The following is a 19289-nucleotide window of genomic DNA, read 5'->3' as shown; positions in this document are numbered from 1 at the left end:
CATTGCAGAATCTCTCTCCCCAACCAGCTTGCTTCTCTTTTGCCTCTATTTGTTCCATTCTAAAAGAACTACCACATGTCCCTGTACCTTTTCCACTGACTTACCCTTTCATCCTAGGAAACCTCCTCTTTCTTGTTCTCAGGGTTACACAAGCTCCAAATCTTATTTCCTTTTTCCTGAGCAAGGGCCAGGTGTTTATAGCCTTGGGGCTTCAATTCTGTAGTCAACCAAGTGTTTTGATTCTGAAACAATTCCTTTTCTTCCCCCAACCTTTGCTCATAATATTGTACTGATGTCCTAAGCTCATCCATGCTTAATTGATAATCTACCTTTGCAGTGATTAGTCCTGCGGTTCCTCATTCAGATATATAGCTCTAACACTTGAACTGGTTTCCATGGCATGGCTTTGAGCAGCCTGGTCACCTCAGTGCATCCCAGGATCTGCTTATCCTTCCTGCCAGTGGGTAAAGTCCTCAGCTGGACTCATTTGCCTTCTAGCTACAACCAACACCTGGACCACTTGTCCCTGCTTCGTTGCTTTTGGGAGCACCTGTACTTCATTCATGCTTCTGCTGCACTGTCTTCTTCAGAACTAATTCTTTCTTCTTCCGCTCTCTTTCAAGACAGATCATCTCCAGCCTGTCTTTTATATTCCAAAACTACAGGCTGTATTTTTTTTTTTTTTTGTCAGCTTCCTTTAACTTGGGCATCTTCTTATAAACCATTCCATTCCCTACTCTGCTGTCTCTTCAAACCAAAATAAACAAAATAACAAACACTTGTCTTGCACTTGACTTGCAGCTCTTCAACTGTTATTCTCTAACTGCTGCTCATTCTAAGTCCACACAACACCCCATCGTTTGCCCCTGCTCTCCAACATCCTTCCAGTCACTCTTCTGTTCTAATCATAACCTATTTTAACAACGTTGGGTGCCATTTTCAGAAATGCACGGTGGCATGAAACAAATGGTTTGCCTTGAACACCATTTTAGGCCTTACTTTGCAATTGTGAGACAGCTTTAAATGCCATTTATGCATTGCCAAGAGAGGAAATGCATCACCAAAAAGAGAACAAAAAGCAGTCACAGATTTGCATAAACTTTGCATGTGATAATTTGTATTCATGTAGGCAAATTTGGAAATAATTACTATAACAAGTAGGGGTGCAATATGTTTCATCATTGTGCAGAAGGCTGTGACCAGGTGATCTGTGTGCCTGCTCAGTCTGCTGTCTCTTGATGCTAGCCACTGAGCAGCAATGTCAAAGCTCCTGCTCACCCTTCTCATCTGCAGGAACATAGGAAACTGCATTATAGTGAGTCTATCTCCCTCACTGCTGTTGACAACAACTGGCAGTGGCTCTCCAGGGCTTCATACAGGGGACACTTCCAAGGGGTTGAATCTGGGACCTTCTGTTCGCAAGACAGAAGCTCTCTCATGCAGCTGCAGTCCTTCCCTAAAGATGACTAATTAACTTGAAACCTGACTTGGACTGGATGATGACTCTTTCAAACAGAGGACCCTACTCCTGAAAGCAGGGCACATAGCTATTAATTAAATGGTGATCCATTTGGAATTGTATTTTAATTCTAGATTAACAACCCTCAGAGACATTGCGATAATGCAGTGCGAGGAGTGGGTAGCCGTTTGTTGAGCCTAATCGTTTCAAACAGTTTGAATGTTTGTGATTTTAATGGCAGGAGGGTGGGGGGCCGAAATTAGACTGCTGCTTGACATTAATGTTTTGTTAAAGATAGCAAGCAAAAGTGTTGATTATTTGTTGCAGTAATGAGTGGGGAGAGGTGGCGTTGATTCATATATGTGGTTGAAATGTTTGGCAACGAGAAAGCTGGGTGCTTATGGAGGAAGACAAATCTCGAAGAAATTGAGCATCTGTGTATGCTTTGCTTGGGATTGTTTTATAATGATAGTAGCGCATAAACGGATTGTCATGGAGCAGCAAGAATACTGGAGGCATTAGCATCTGCTGTTGGTAAGGAAACACAGTCTATTTCTGCTTTCCTCTTTGTGCTTTATAGCTCTCTTTAACTGAAATTGTTAATGCCCTCCTCGGTCACATGCACGCACATCCCCAGTGTGTTCAGATCGTCTTCTGCAAGTGCAACAGCCACCAGAAGCTAAGCCAGAGGTCCCAAGGAAGGGGTTCTTCTTCAGGAGTGGCTCCCACCCTGAATTCTCTCCCCAAAGAGCCTCCTCCTGCTTTCTTACGGCTAGCTTTTTGGCAGATGAAAGTTAAACTCATTTTAAAAAGTGGGTAGGGTATTTTTCATTATTTATTCTGATACTGATTCCTGAGTGGTTTTGTTTGTTTTAGCATTTTTGCTTTCGTGTGTAATAGCTGTAGCTCTGGTTTGGGCCATAGTAAAAGGCCAAGGTATAAGCAAATCTGTTAATAGGATAAGCAAACAAATATTTAGCATCTTTCCAATACTATCAAACCCCCCAAACACGATAAAAAATGAAATGAAAATTTTAATATGCATCAAAAATGCTTTCCTATAATGTTCAGTAGGTGCCCAACATATTACATGAATCATACAGTGAAGGATTGTCTAGACCAGGGCTGGTGAATCTGTGACCCTTCAAATGCTACTGGACTATAACTTCTATCAGTCCTGAACACTGGTCATGCTGGGTGGAATTGATGGGAATTGCAGTCCAACACAATCTGGAGGACAAGAAGTTATTTTCTGTCCTTCAGCTAAAGGTTTGCAGAATGGGTTACATAAAATTAAATGTCTTAAATGCCATACCTAAAGCCACAGGAAAATACAATCCAACAGTAGTACTCAGCAACAAAAGTGAGTTAGCCACTTCTGAGCTAGATTTTAAAAGTTATACTTAAATTAGTTCCAGTGTTTACACCTGTGGATATAGGGCTGTATATAAATTTAACAACAACAACAACAACAACGTAAGAGCAAACCTCTGCAACTCCACAAAATGGCAGTGCTAATTTGACTTCCTTTGGCTTCCTGTCAGTTTCTCACTACCCCAACCAGAAAACAAGCCACAAACTGTGCTCAATACGATAGCAGCCCTCTTCAGACATGACTCGCCTAAGGAAGGTAAGGCTGGCCGCATTGGTGGGGCTGCATTCATTTAGCCCCATCAACAAAGTTCATCGGCTCCTCTTGCCATTGGCATCCTGGGACAAAATTTCTGCAATTTACAATCCTGCCCAGAGTTCTAAGTGACACAGGAACCCACAATGCACCCCACTGCGGTAGTTACGCTGTAACACAGTGGCAGAGATTTTGGGGGTGAGAGGAGCTGTGAAATGTTGCAGATAGGGCTAAATATGTGACACCATCCCCAACTCCTCTCCCTGTGCTGGCTATCTTCACATGAGTAAAAGGCTACTGCCAACCTACATTTAGCAGGTCACACATGCAGTCTCGTGACCCTACAGGTTTTACTGTGTACTAGTCCTGAATTCTGGATATGGATTTCCCGCCCCCCTACTGATTACAACACCCTTTTGCATGAATTAATCACCATCCAGCAAGGCTGCTTGCATGTAGAACCCTTCTTAGGGAATGTCCCCATTACTGATTTGGAGTGCAGGAGAGGGACTAAAGCATGGGTAGGCAAACTAAGTCCTGGGGGCCGGATCCGGCCCAATCGCCTTCTAAATCCAGCCCGCAGACGGTCCAGGAATCAGCGTGTTTTTACATGAGTAGAATGTGTGTTTTTATTTAAAATGCATCTCTGGGTTATTTGTGGGGCATAGGAATTTGTTCATTTTTTTCACCAAAATATAGTCCGCCCCCCGACAAGGTCTGAGGGACAGTGGACCGGCCCCCTGCTGAAAAAGTTTGCTGACCCCTGAACTAAAGCAGTTCATGGTCTAAGTTGGTTTGTTCCCTCTGATACACAACAGAGGCCTGGCAGAATTAGTGCACCTTGACCCATTAAGGAAGGTTTTTCTGCTCTAATCTCTCTCTTGAGAGAGTTCCACAGTTGGGGGTGCCACAACTTAAAAGGTCCTATTCCACTTCCTTGCTAAACATGCTTCCCCTGGAGGTGGGAGGCAGTACAAGGACATTTTAGATTAATGTAATTCCCAGGCAAGTTCATGCCTAACATTGTGAACTGGGACTGGGAACCAATGGGAGCCAGTTCATTTTTATTCATTTATGTGCTGTTTGAATTAAAAACAAACATGTAAATTAGAAATATGAAAAATATACTATGTATACACAGTCATGGGGCTATGCATATACCCCCACTCTGATAATTTATTATATATACTCAAATATTCAATGTATATGAATCATTCATAATTACATACATGCAAAGACACAGTTCATCATTGCTGCTCATAGGTTGTAAGGAACACGCCTTGCAATTATTAGAGCTACTTAGCTTTAATATACTCAATACATTTTACTGCTTTTTTTGTTCTACTTCATTAAAACTGAGTGGCTAATACTGCAATTTTCTGAGCCTAGCCCGGTTCCTACAATACATCAGCATCAGGGTTCCTTCATGGCATTTCATTTACTTTGAATTATTAAAATACCATTAATTTTAATATATGAGGTTACATCTCAAGCCTAATGTTTATACCAGGCCAAAAAAATAAATACCTTTGATTTTATGACTAATGGGGGGAAATTACAAGATTGGATTAATTGTATTCCACTGGGGACTGCTTCACGTACAATGAATCCCTGCACTGGAAACACTTCCTACACAGATTTTTTCCCTGCGTAGGAAAGCCACTTCTTTGCAACCAGGGCTGGAGTTATGACGACGCACCCTCAGGCCATTGCCTCAGGCCTGCAGGAGTGGCAGAAGCAGAACCGGCTGCTGCTGCACCTGCTGGCTGCCTGCTGGGGAAGCGGCTGCTACAACTGCCTCCAAAAGGTGTACATCTATCGCTTATGCTTACGAGTCCTTTGCCAACACAGATCCAGACTGCAACTGGGCAAACACAAACATGAACGCAGAGCAAATAACTCAAAGCGAGTGACCCCATTAACAGACCAAAGGTCAAGTCATGTGTGCAACACACACATGCATTATATTATTATTAAATTAATTAAATAATTAATGATTAATTGTTTGCCACCCTATACCCTCAGGTCTCAGGGAGGTTCACAGGATAAAATCACAATATAAAAACACAAAATACATAATCAAATAAAAACAAGAACAACCCAATAACCCCCCCCCCAAAAAAAACCCACATACACATATTGTTAAGGATGTACAGCCTGAGATGGCCTTAGGGGGGGGGGAACCATTTGCCCATTTTACAAATAAGCAAAACTGGGACAGAATTTTTAGTGAATCCATGGCACAGAACTCAACAACCCATGTAGATCTGGCAACCTATAAATCTTATCTTGGGCTGTCCCTGTTCTTACACTTTCAGTAGGTCAGCCCTGATCTATGTTAGTTTCTTTCTGTATTTTCAGGAGCACAAGAAGATGAATCATAATAGAAATCGCCACGTACATTTTCCTTGCGCATGCAATATATTTAATAGTGTTTGTAAAAATAAATAGATAGATAGATTTGGATGCTGGGGTTGCTCTGCCTGTACACGTTTTTCAAGTGGCCTCCCAGTCCTCTTGTCTCTGGAGACAAGAAAAGGGAAAACACGTATATCTTTGAATGATAGTTAATGTCCTGAATTACACCTCAGGGCCCAAGGGGCAAATAGCTTGATTTTACCACCCTGAGTTGTTGCCAGTATCTGACGAAGCTGACTCATAAGGGAACAGTGTGCAGAGCTCCTTTCAAGCAGAAATTTAAGAGTGCACCAGAGCCTTTGCTGTGATACTCTGCTGACAGCTTCTCTTTGACATCTCTGATTTATGTCTTATGTGCTCTTTTTTAAAAAAGGATCAAGAGTACAAATAATCTGGGCCTTTAAACATATAACATGAGATAGCATTAAAAATGTACATATATTATTGCCGATCACAGAAGTCAAAGATAGAAAAAGTTCTATGTGAACACTGAATCTTTCCCTTGCCAGTGGAGGCTTATTTTAGAGATGACAGGTGTCAAACTGATCCCAATCAAAATACCAAGTAATAGAAATGATTTTTAAATAGGGGGGGATTTCACCCACTCATAAGAATTAAACAGATTCTTCCTTTTAAACAGATAACATTGTTTTGCATCCGTCTTGTCTGCATACAAGAAAGGTCTATGAAGCTTCACTGACTGAGATAAAACTATGAATGTATTCAGTGAATGGCAAAATCCCAAATTAATCTAGTAATGTGGACTAATGCATGGAATGTCCAAGCATTATGAAAGGGGTGGGGAACTGCTTCAATTACCTAAATGTCCCGTCCCCCCCGCAAGCCCATCAATCCATTGATTTATATGTTGGCTTGAATGACATGGGAAATATGACCCAAAATAAAATAATAGTCTCTAAGGCAGCATATTTTGTTAATAATGAATATTTTCCTGAAGGAAAGGAGGGCAGAAGCAGAATACACCCACAACATTACTAAGTATAAGCTTGGTCATTTTTGTGGTCAATTAATACATGATTTCTGTATGCATAAAATATACTGCTACCCTATATTTTTTTGTTATGTTTAGTTTATTTCAAGATCAAACCTCCCAGCCCGTTTCTGCTGTCCAGGCAGGAAGCAAAACAGGAGGGCCTCTTGAGCCCCAGAAGGCTATGTTATGGCTTTGTGACTCACAAATTCTGCAGCAGGCATAATTTAGAGTTATATCCTGCCCCATCCTGAACACTTTAAGTAGGCAGTAAAAACCAACAATCCTCCACCACAGTAAAGCATCTTAAAAGTTTTGTTTTGTTGTAGTCGTCACTGAAGGGCTCTCACCCTTTGCTAGTTTGACCCCGGTGGCCAACTGAAACAACAGACAGATCTTGCAGCACTTTCGCATGGTGTTCAGCTAGTCTGTGCTGTTATGTGATGTGCACTGCATAGGAAAGTGCCTCATACCACATCAAATCATCTCCCCCATCTAGTTTAGTACGGCCTGCCCTAACTGCCAGCCCTTCTTGTGGGGCTCGGGCACAGATCTTTCACATCACCCACTACCTGATCTGTTTAACTGGAGCTGTCAGGAATGGAACCTGGGACTTTCTGCATGCAAAGCACATCCTCTTCCACTGAGCTATGCTTTCTCTCCTAAACCGCTTTCTCTGAGACTTCCGGCAGTGATTGGTTGCACTGCTGAAAGGGAAGGGGACGTCTATAAGTATTCCAGCTGCTCATGAAGCAAGTGGCCCAACACAATATTCATAGCCTGTCTTGTGAAAGAAGTGAAAACTTTCAATTCAGCTGGGATTAAAGCTTCTGAAAGGCTTTATGGCTACAGGCAGAGGGCAGGGTAAGTAATGGTATGGGATGAAAGAACCTGGGGAAAAGGCAGGTAAGAGGAGACAGAGCCCGGAGGATAAACAGGATTACAAGGACTTGAGGGAAGTGGAGGCTAAGGAAAACAGGGGCCATGGATAAAACATATATAGAAGTGTTATTCAGCCAACGTGTCCAGGGTAACTGAATGCACTTAGGGCAAGGGCTACTTCACACATGCAGCTGAAAATACACATGCAGCCTTTGCATGTAGATTGGGGGTGGGGCCTGCTGTCACACATGCACATTTCCTCATTCTGTATATACCTTCTGAATATTTCAAGGACAATGGAGGCTGTATCAGTCTGTCATGAAGAGGAAGCGATGCAGCGGGGCTGCGCAGGCTGAACCAGGGTGGCTAATGGCAACTTTAGGGTGACTTTGAGTATCCACTGGGAAAGACAGGCAGGGTATACAATTAATGAATAGAGAAATTAGCAAATAATAAAAATTAACAGCCATAGACCTGGAGGTAAGGCAACCCCTGAATGCAGACATTCTGGCATTCAGAACAGGCTCCCACTGGGATGTGCGCGGTCCTGACATGGTGGATACTGGGAGCTCCAGGCTGGCCCAGTCCTGTACTTTCCTCCCTAGCTCCTTCCTTTCTTTGAGGCTGCAGCCTACTTACAGGTGATGAAGCCTGCAGGATGACTGTGTAGATATGCACAGCTGCATATACTCTCATCTTATCTGTGTATTATCACCTCCTTGTATAAACAATGGTGATGCAAAATCAAATTTCCTTTCATGGTGGTAGGCCATTCTTTTGTCCATATGCTGCTTTGCATGCATACGCCATACGTCTGTCTCATGGCAAACATAAAATGGTTGAATTCACTATCAATTACAGGTTGGAACAAGTTGGATTTCAATTACAACAGGAGAGCAAAACAGCTGGGAAATCCCCAAGGGGAGGCACGAGAACCAAGGGGGTGAACGGTTCATTAAACAGTACTAATTAGGGAGAGATGAACTCAAGATATAAAACACATCTTGTTGCTCTGCTTTCCTTTACTGAGACGGTGTCAGGACGAAACAGAATAGCACCTAGTTGGACTGAATCTATTTGAATCTCCCTATAATTGCTACCTCATTTGTAGCTTTAACAACTGGCCTAACTTTTAAAAAGTAACAAAAAAGGAAATTAGTGCCTTTCTAGTTGCCTAAATTACATTCAAATTAAACAGCTGCTTTGAGGGCAAGCATGAGTCAAAATGAAACAGAAGCTGGGGAAAAATACTTTATAGCTAATGATGTAGCTTGGCTAAATGGGAGAAACTTCCAGACTAGTTCTGTTGAGTTGTTTGAAAGAGTTACTACTTTTTAGTGACATTTATAAGCAAAAACCACAGTTAAAAAATACCAAGGGCTACATACATATCCAGCTTTACATTCTCAAACATTATTGTGGATAAAAACCAGCCCCCAAAACACACACAGTTCAATAGGCCCTGCACAATGAATACTGTGATAGAGTTGAACATGCTCATCATAATGTCATTGGCATCCACATTAGCTGTGGATGCACTTTTGCATGTAGAGATGTCCTGTTCTGGATCAAGCCCTTAGTGTCCCATACATGATAAGTAACAAGAATACACACGAAGACCATGATCCCAAACACAGTCAAGTGGACAACACACATTTCACTAGTACTTCAATGTGCTTAAGTGCCCCATTAAAGTGCATTGCATAAACATTGATAAGCAAATTATCAAAAGCTTAATATATTTATTTTTAGCCAACAAAACTCCCGAAAGAAATAGTCTGAATTGAAAAGTGTAATCTACAAAGCTCTGCAATAAAACATTATGATTTCAAACGTAAGCAATAAAGTATAATGACAGAATTGTAAAAGACTTGCATGAAATACAAGCTTCCAATGAGATATAATTGGAAGCTGCTTTTGCATGCTTAATTTCCTAGTAACAAAATCAGAGCAATTTTTTTTCCTATTGAGTGATAATATGGGGAAAAAATATGACACTATTCAACCAAAGCTGAGTAGTTTAAGTCCCATTGGTTTCAATGGAAGACTGAAGCATCTGCTTAAATCTCTCCCATCAAAATCAATGGGACTTAAAAATGCTTCCCTTGCCTGCACCTACAAGTCATTTTTCAAATTTATTTTTTGTTAAGCAACAAATGTTAAATGAGTATTTTGTGTGAATTTGCCTTTAATGCAAATATTTTACAGTGGGGAAAAATATATTTGCCATGTCGGTTACAGGGTCTGTGTTTCCTACTTCATAGAAGACTCTATTTGAGGAAGTCCTTTTTTGAAATGCTACCTGGTCCAAGGTTCTCTAAAGACAGAGAACCTTAAAACAAGAGAGGAGTGTGTGTGTGTGTGTGTGTGTGTGTGTGTGTCTGCCTGCATGTAGTAGAGCATTTTTCCATACTACGGTAAGGTGAACTGTGCTTCTACTTAATTTTTTGTAATTATTTCTAAAATTGCATCCATACATAGAAATTAGAAAATGCTATTTCTCTGCAAACTTGTGTCTTCTTATGTCCCTTTTTGTGATACATCTCATTTATTTATTTTTCATATTTTTGGCAATGCATATGGTCAACTCCAAGATAAGAAAACTTTTATTTTCTCTCCAAATCTCTTGAAATTATAGAGCACCCTCATTCCATTGAAACAAATTATTATTTACAATTTCAAAACATTTCACTCCATGAGAGTGGTAGGGATTCCTCAGATTGAACCAGAAAGTTCAGGTTCTGAGGCTGTGGCCCAGCCTAGTGAGTTACCAAGGACTGTGTCCAGAATTGGACACTATGAAGCCTATAGATTGGTTAGGCCTTGTCTTCCATGTAAATCTAGACACCAAAGAAGTACCACGTTCTGTTTGGTGCTTTCCTCCTCTCTAGTTTCCAGCTAAAACTACTGACCTCAGGGGCCATGACCTGGCCCTACCCCTGGGGTCCTACTGAAAACAAGGACTTAGCACAGTGGCATCATATAGTATATATAGTTCCTCTTATACTATGCCCTATAACGATCCCTTTATGCCCCCTCCCAATATATTATGTTGGTGAAACATGTTGGTGAATGGAGCTCCCTAAGGGAGCCTGAGCACTGGTTTCAATGGGAAACTGGACCCACAATACTTGATTTTGAAGAAAACAAACAAACTGGTTCTTTTGCTGTTGTTGAACAGTTCTGATATCTTACCACCCATGGTTTGTCAGGTACCCAAATCTCCCACAAGTACTTCGGCATATCTCCAAAATTCAGTGCCTAAAAAGCAAGTAATAGTTGAATAAAAAGATTTGTCACTTTTACTGCACCTTAAGATAACCCCACCCCCCTCACAGTCTCTGGCACAGCCCAAATTAAAGATCAACTCACATGCTGTTACTGGGCTTCTGAGTCCCTTCATGTGATTTATAAGAGGCTGTGTATCCCTCCCCCTCCACAAGACCTCTTTTGCAATACAGAGAACTCCCAATTTACATGGAGGTTACGTTCCAAGGCACTGCGTATTTAAGTGGAATCACATATATTTGAAACATCATTGAAAAAGCCTGAAAACATTCCAATCCCACCCATTATTGTGACGCACACAGTTGCACCAAAAAACAGTCACTGCCTATACATGATGGCCTGTTTTACATTATCTTTTCTTGCCCCCTTTTCGCCTTGAAGAAGAATCACATAAATTAAGCTACTGTTGTACACTCAAATCCCTCGTGCAATGTGCTGTGGGAATATGCAGTAGACAGAAGAGACATAAGCAATACATGAATCAGGCCAATGAAGACTCTACATAAACCACCTGAAGTGCTTAACTTGCTTTAGTCCTAATTTCATTCATGTTTGAGGGGACAGTCTAATGAGGAACAAATCAAAGTATGGATTTCTTTGAATCCCCCCCCCCTTTTTTGTAGCACATTAGATAAAACCCATATCAGACATTAGCTGACCATAGTACAGAGTTCTTCAGCATTGGGTCCCCGTATGTTGCTGGACCACAACTCCTCAGCCAACTCAGCCAGGGATGATGGCAGTTGCATTAAAAAACAAGGGAACCAAAAGGTTGCCATAGCAGATGCTGCTTCCCTGTAGTTGTATCCCTTGTTGCTCTAGTAATGTAGTGAAGAGATCATAGGACAGGGCTGTATCACATGGTAAACTCACAGCCTAGCATCTCCTGTCCATCAGTCAAGATCCTCATTAGCAGTACCGGCATGGGGTCATAACATATGATTGGCCTCTTCCAAGTGACTTTCGCATTCATGCATTCTTATATTGGCAACAGCCACATGGAATGAAACCTAACATACAAACTGGATCTGTGCAAGCAATAAAGCACAATATTTGTATGGATACCTTTTTTTTAATGAATATAAAAACATCCTGCAAAAAGCACATGAGGAAGAAAGGCATCTAGCCAGGCCTGCTAAATTTTGTATAGCACATTTCAAGTGACTTTCATTGGTTGATATCAAGTAACTGAGCTCCCAGTCAGTCTGTATTTAAATGGTTTGATCAGCACAAGTATATTGTTTGAAGAAGCAAATCCGGAGGTCTGAAATGCCAGTAAACGCCAGATTTCCCCAGGTTCCATTCATGATCTGCCAAGCTCTGTCAGAATATTTAACCCCATCCCACTCAGCTCCTCCACTTTCTTGCCAGATTGCATCCTGTTCCCAATTATGACAGGTTTTAAAGGGTCAGGATCCCCCCCCCCCAAACACAAAAGTTGGCAATACTAATAAAGAAGCAAAATCTGTGTGGGATACTTTTGCCTAGTGAGACGAAATTAGCATTCTGCTCAGAATTATTTGCCCCCTCTTTTATCATGATTTGGTGAGCAAAGGTGGAAACATCAAAAATGTTTACATCAAACTATGATGTCAACCCCTATGGAAAAACACATGTCTGTTCCACAGTTCTCCCATCAAAAGCTTCTGATATCTTATACACATCCTGTATGCTTACAGAGTTACATCACAACTCTTTTTACCTAAGGATTGGTCTTGAAAGGAGCTTCGTACTATTTATATTCACCGCAAACATTCTCCTCTGATATCAAGTCAGAAGCTTCCAATTGACTTGGAAGAATTCCTTTGTTTGCCAGCCGATACCTTATTTCAAAGAGAAGCACACCTCAAAACAACAGAAACCTGGTTTTTGATTCTTCCTTACTTTTGAATCAAACCTCCAAGGGTATTAGCAAATGCAACGCCACACAAAAAGAAAGAATACAGTAAGCTGATTCACAGACGTATTAAGACCACCCTACCTGTATCTTAAGGATATTTTTATATGCACCCAACATATCTTGCAGCATTGATGTTGAAGCTAAGGAAAAGAGGACAACCCCCCCCCATCCCAGTTACTGTTACCCATATATAATGAAGAAGATGCACAACTGAAGATTCAGATAATTCCTCTGTGGTTGAATCTTACTCGCTAAAACACAGGTACCTGGTTTTTGTTTGTTCTTTGCTTTGCCATTTTTCTCAGCAGAAAGTTAACCCAATAACAAATACTTGCTTGGCTTAGCTTACAGCCCAAGTACAGAAATTTTACACTGGCATGCAGGAGTGATCCTTGAACTTGTGTGCCCTCCCCACTGTGCAGTGCTAGCTCATAGACATTGGTGGCCTACAAACAAACCCCATTAGTTGAAAAAGCAGTAGGGCCTGCATATCAAGAGTTCTCTTGGGCTGCTGCTGACCTAGTCGGGTGCTCTGTGAAAAGGAAGCATGGCAGTACTGCTAGACATGGGGTGGGCTCTGGGCTTGGCCTGCTCCCACTTCCACTCACCCTGGAGGTGGCTTTGTCACCATAATTGATTATTCAGTGTAGATTGCTTGGTGTGCATTAAAATCTGCAAGAGAGGCCCTTCTCATGGTCCCTCCAACTGGTGTTCATTATGCTATGAATGAGGATAGAGCGTTCAAGTTGCAGAATTCCACCTTCCTGGGGTATGATTGGCATCATCATTGCACATCTTACAGTGCCAATTACAAACATATCTATCCAGCCAGGCTTTCTCTTGAGTTGAATTGCAAACCGGTTAGTGTAAATCTTCTGTGCTTACTGTAGTATTGTACTTTAAATTGCTGCATGGTTTTACCACTTTTATGTAGGTGGGGTTTTTTTTGCGCTTTCTGTAACTCCCCATTGGGATTGATAAAGGATGGAACAGAAATGTAAATATTAACTAGTAACAATTGGAGGAGACAGTGTAAGTCCCATTTCTGTGCTCTAATCACCCAGTTTTGTTGAAAGTTCTACGCACGATGCAGAGAGGAGATACTGGCTTTAGGCTTGGCCCCTGAATGCCCTGCATCTACATGCCAGGGCTTTGTGTGAACCAGGCCTTGTTCTCAGTCTGCAGGGCCAACATCCTTCTGGACTGCTTTTACAAAAGCTAAGACTATTGAGATTTAATCAGGTTTCATACCACTGATGGTTTGTGAAATACATGAAAATGATTACCCCAAACCGTCATCTCTGCCACTCGCAAGTCAAGTCAGGATTTATTTTTTCTTAATAATAATTTGGCATGGAATTGTCTATGGGCAGGTTAGGCTGAGTTATTGTGCATGCAACCAAGTGTTGCACTTTCAGGTGCTATCCCACAGATGGGACAAGTTGGCCCTAAAATTCATCACCATACTTACATCGATGTAATCCTACATATTTTGAGTCACAGAAGACTCAATTTGTGTCAGGGCTCCCCTTCTCACCCTTCAGAGAGCAGATTCATCAAATGCAGTGTGTTTTGGCTCATGTAGTGTTCTATATCTACCTCACGCATGAAGCTCTTACTTCTGGTAACACTCTTGATGACAGCGGCTACTTGATGATGTACCACTTTAAGCATGCTAGTGGAATCAGAAGCTTCACAGGTGAATCTATATGCATCTCCGGGAGCACCATGCATTCCAAAAAGGCTCTTCATCAGGCAAGAATACATGTTGAATCCACTATTATTTAGGAAGATAGACAAATATAGGTCTTCCCTGTGTACTTGCTATCCTTTCTTTAGGACCTGATAGCTTGGTGGTATTTCTAAAGGCTCTGCTCTAATAATTCTAAAGGTAAAGGGACCCCTGACCATTTGGTCCAGTCGTGGCCGACTCTGGGGTTGCGGTGCTCATCTCGCTTTATTGGCCGAGGGACCTGGTGTACAGCTTCTGGGTCATGTGGCCAGCATGACTAAGCCGCTTCTGGCAAACCAGAGCAGTGCACGGAAACGCTGTTTACCTTCCCGCTGGAAGGTATTTATCTACTTGCACTTTGACGTGCTTTCGAACTGCTAGGTGGGCAGGGGCAGGGACCGAATAACGGGAACTCACCCCGTCATGGGGATTCGAACCGCTGACCTTCTGATCGGCAAGTCCTAGGCTCTGTGCTTTAACACACAGCGCCACCCGCGTCCCCTGCTAATTATACTTGAGACTTAAAACAAAGAGCAGAAAAACCTACAACTAGGCTGTACCTAGTGATTGAACATCTCTTGCACAAAATATTCCTTACTCATACAAAATTAGCATGTTATGGAAAGGACTTGCATTCTTCCTAACAGTCTGAATTGTGTAGGGGAAATTCATTCACTGCCCTGTTTCTTTATCCAACCATCAACGTCACATGGGGTTTGCGTGTTTTCACTTTTATTCTCCTTCATCCCTCTGTGACAGGTGAGAAATGAAACAGACAAAAAAACCCCAAATCCTTGAATGGCTGAAGTGATTATTGTAAGTGTTGCAAGCTGGGGAAAAGAGGTGTGCAAAATACCCTTTGTGAGACAAGTTGCTAGTCCTACTGCAACTCTTTTAGACCCACTTAAAATTCTTCAAATGCTTTTCCAAAGCAAGAAACTCCAAATTCACCTCAGTGTTTTCCTTTAAGCAAAATCTTGGGGCAATTCCGAGAGAAAAGAATTGCTGCTGTTGACACTTGGGTTAAAATAAATGTAAAATCCTGAAAGGGATATGGTAGCCATCCCACACATGCCTGCCTCAAAACTAGTGACTGAAGAAAGAGACAAATATCTGCAGTTCCTTTCCCAGCAGGGGTCTAAAAGTCAACATAATTTAAGATACTGTAAAGTCGGTTCCCTGTAAACTAGAGTTCAGTTTGCTAATCTTTCTCTCCACCTCTGCTTGTGTTTCTGTCTCATGCACTGACACCACCAAAACGGTTCTGCAGAAACAGAGCTGGGCAATTCATTTCATCTAGTGCTTCCATCAAGAAACAGAGGGGGCCAGGTGGAAATTCCTCAACAGAATAACACTAGGGAAGCAGAGGGGAGGAGGGAGGGAGGGAGGGAGAGCAACATAAAATCAGCAGGTTTGGTGATATATTGCAATCCAGCAGCAAGAGAGATAACAACTGGGAATGTAGACGATTGCTCTCTTCCCCAATAAAATAAAAGCAGATTGAACTACCGACCTACACACAGTAATGGAAATGGTCTACCGTGTTGCTGGTTCCTGGAGAAAAGCAAAAGGAAGGTCAACCTGCAGCCCCCATACTATTTGAGAGTTTTCTTTTATTCCTTTTTCAGCTGACTAGTGCAATATATTGGAAAGATTTTCTGTGCATTTAATTAATACGTATTCTTTAACAAACATGCAATACCTTGTTCCTGCAGTCCAGAAACTAGCAAAATAATGAGAACCATAATGATTACACACAAACACACACTCTGAAGCATTTTAAATATTCATTTACCATGTATGGATGTGGTAGCCACTGGGCGGATCCACACATTGCATTAAGGGGGGAAAGTGGACACCTTAAAATATAATGTGTGGAGACAGAGATAACACATCTCCTGCAGGCAGCTATCATAAAGTGTGCTGACAAGTGTGCTTTCTATATCTGTGCTGGTGTTCTGCCTGACAAGAATGTTACACACACAACTAAATAACTTAGAATATACAGCACATCAAGGGCAGAGTAGAATTGTACACACTGGCCCTGCTCCCCGTCTCCAAACCTTGATGGAGTCTTCTGCACAGAGCACCTAACCTTAGCCATCACTTTGGGCACCTTCAGTTGAAAAATGAAAATATATAGCGGGATTATGATTATGATCATGATCTGTATTACCTGCCCTTCACCCTAGGCTCCTAGCTGTTTATACAAAATCCGCATTTCTTTCTTCTCTCTCTCTCTCTCTCTCTCTCTCTCTCTCTCTCTCTCTCTGCTTTCCTTTTCCTCTTGCACTGCTCTTCAGTATCTTCAAACCCCTACTTAAAGCACTTGGTAGCCTGACCTGCTAGTCACAGGTACTGCACATTAAAGTGGAAAATGGAGATTTGGCACCTTGCTGTGTTCAGCTGCTTGGTTTTTGGTTTGTTTTGCTGCAATGTTTTATTCCTGGGTGTTTCTAAGAATTCAAAAATAACACATTGTTTACACATATATTTTGTTAGGAACGGTTTACATTTTTGCCAATTTAATCTTTGTTTTATTGTATCACAGCTCTATTCTTTTGGATTATATATTAGTAAGGTCCAACATGGCAAATAATATGCTGATTATTTGTTAAAGGAAGCATCTGGTAGGTACACCAATGCCAACCTACGTTTATGACAGGAACAAAAATAAACCTTTTAAATTAATATTTCATTTGCCAACTGTTCCTATTGCTCTGCTGCAAGCTGCAGTACCAGATCTGGCTATGCCATATTTCACATAACCAGGAGAATGATAAGTCTCTCCCTGCTCCCGCCAAACCCCACCACCATCATACTGGACCACCAAGAAACCAAAGCAAATGTAAGTACCATTGAGTGCAATGGACCTTGCTTCTAAGCTGATGTGTATAGGATTGCACTGTGAGAGACTCAACTCTACCATTGTCTCAAATGTGGCAGGAAGCTAGTGAGAGCCAATTAATACAATCCAACTGGCATGCTGGTGATAGAATTCATTAAGGCGCTCCACAGAAGATGAAGTCATCAGGGAATTGCTTTACTACATGCTTAATTCACAACTCAATCCACATTTACAGTGCCACAGTCTGAAAGACGTCCAGGGGTGCACAAAGATCGAATTTCTCAAGCATTCCTATCTGTTATCCTTATTTGCCAAAGCAGCCTAAGTTTGCGTGTGCTTTTCAGTGCAGAGACCCAGTGCATCGCAGGCATTGGTCTGCTATTGGGGCTGCCAGCAGCCTCTGCCAATCCTGTCACGGAAACATAATCTTGCAGTCAATTGAAATAAGTACAAAATTAAACCACTGTTTTAAATGTATTGTTTCACCTGAATATATTCATACTGAAAACAAGTAACCTTGGCAAGAGGTTCTCTATAGAAGTAATGTCCAAGCATAGGATTCCAAGTGAGAAAACAGCAATCCTTCAGCTGGGGCTCAGTTAAGGACAGAGTTGTTTAACTTACAGTACTCACTGATACAGAGTACTGCCACCTCTTTATTTGATGCCCATGGCAGACATTTTGTGCTGGCACCCACATGAGTTTTACCGAAGAGACCCAAAATAAAAGTGCTGGTTAAGGCTCTAGAAAAAGACTCCCCATTTATATCCTAGACACACATGGTAAGATGCAGCCACCCTGCGGTGGTCTTATTCCCAAGAACAGCAGCAGTGACACTTAATAGTACTCCAGTCTACGCTCACAAAGACCAGTGTGCTGATAGAGACATAATCTTGTGGCATGTTACCCAATGCAGTGGTTGCAATACAGATGAAAATGCACACCCTCATTCTTACCATGTCTTGGGCTGTCATTGTTTGCATCCACCTTCAGCAGTTATTCATACACCCCCATCCCCTTTTAGTACAGTATAGTGTGAAAGTAGAAATGGATCATGTCTGCCAACCTCCTTCCCAACATCCGTGCATTTGGTAGGTTGCAGGAAAAGGATGTCTATACACATACAGCTGTGCATGTGCAGGGTCTCTATGCAAGATTCCCAGTTGTGTGGAGAGTCTGCACGTGCAACAGTCATAGGCACGTACACTCCCCTTTTCACATAGTGCAGAGAACCCACAGACATCAAGGATTGGGTACAAAGCATTAGGACTGACAAGTGTGGCCCTGTTCCCCATTTCATGCATAAGCTATGTGGAAGGAAGGAAGGAAGGATACGAATAGCCTTTCACATAATGGAACCAAGGAAACTGCATGAAAGCTCTTTTGCTGGATCAGGGATATCATGATGAGACTTGGAATAGCACCACAGTGACAGTATGAAGTAATATCAGGTATAGCTGCATTTGAAAACTAATCTCACCTGATCCCAGTTAACTTCCTGTATCACTATGGTAACAATGGAAGATCTAGATCAAGAGGGAGAAGTCTACAATGTGGATCTCTACCATTAAGGTGTGTTGAAAAATGAGGGGTACTAAAAGGTACAACTTGGGAATTCAAAATATATTTTGGTTAAATTAATATAATTTAGTCTTACTTGTTAAATAATATGTGTGTTAAATTACACAGAAATAATTAAAAATGACTGTCAAGTACTTGCAATTATGTTATATGTTATTATTTATTTAGCATTACCTGACATTTTCAGAGGGTAAAATTTAAAAAGTTGGTGCTGCTTCATCAAACGTAGACGTCCCAAGCTCAATGTTGCCCAGTCGCAAAAAATAGCAGGTTTGAATTCCTCACACCCAAAAATATATTGTCAAGACCCCATCCCACAGAAAAAAATGCAAGAATTATGTTTCAGCCCCTAAAATGACATGCCCTATGCTACTCCACAAGCATTTTGCCTCTTCGGAGAATGCCAGCATAGTAGCATTGCCTGCTGAGGGCTCCTCCAAGACGGCCTAAATATTCTGACGTTACCCGAGTGGCTGAGAAAGGCTTCCTGGCTGCCGATGGTAACATTGGAAGGGCCCTTTGTTGTTGGCAGCAAGGAGCAATGTTGAAGCATTTGCCTCTTG

At 41.7% G+C, this 19289-nt stretch overlaps 1 protein-coding gene across 9 annotated transcripts in view; it reads right to left on the bottom strand.

Moving 5' to 3' along the window:
- Positions 1 to 19289, bottom strand: part of PCDH9 (protocadherin 9) — a 759938-nt gene that overhangs the window by 398364 nt on the left and 342285 nt on the right. For 4 of the 9 annotated variants that reach the window (XM_081002919.1, XM_081002923.1, XM_081002924.1 and 1 more), the window contains exon 3: positions 10573 to 10638. The exons of the other annotated variants lie outside the window; for them this stretch is intronic. In XM_081002919.1, coding sequence (XP_080859045.1) covers positions 10573 to 10638 — 66 coding nt within the window. The remainder of the gene's footprint in view (positions 1 to 10572; positions 10639 to 19289) is intronic. 9 annotated transcript variants of the gene reach the window in all.

This window comes from Podarcis pityusensis (genome assembly GCF_964106645.2).
Source record: "Podarcis pityusensis genome assembly, chromosome: 4".
Classification (NCBI taxonomy): Eukaryota; Metazoa; Chordata; class Lepidosauria; order Squamata; family Lacertidae; genus Podarcis; species Podarcis pityusensis.
Note: the sequence above shows the minus strand (reverse complement) of the source record. Positions and strands in the feature narration are given on the sequence as shown.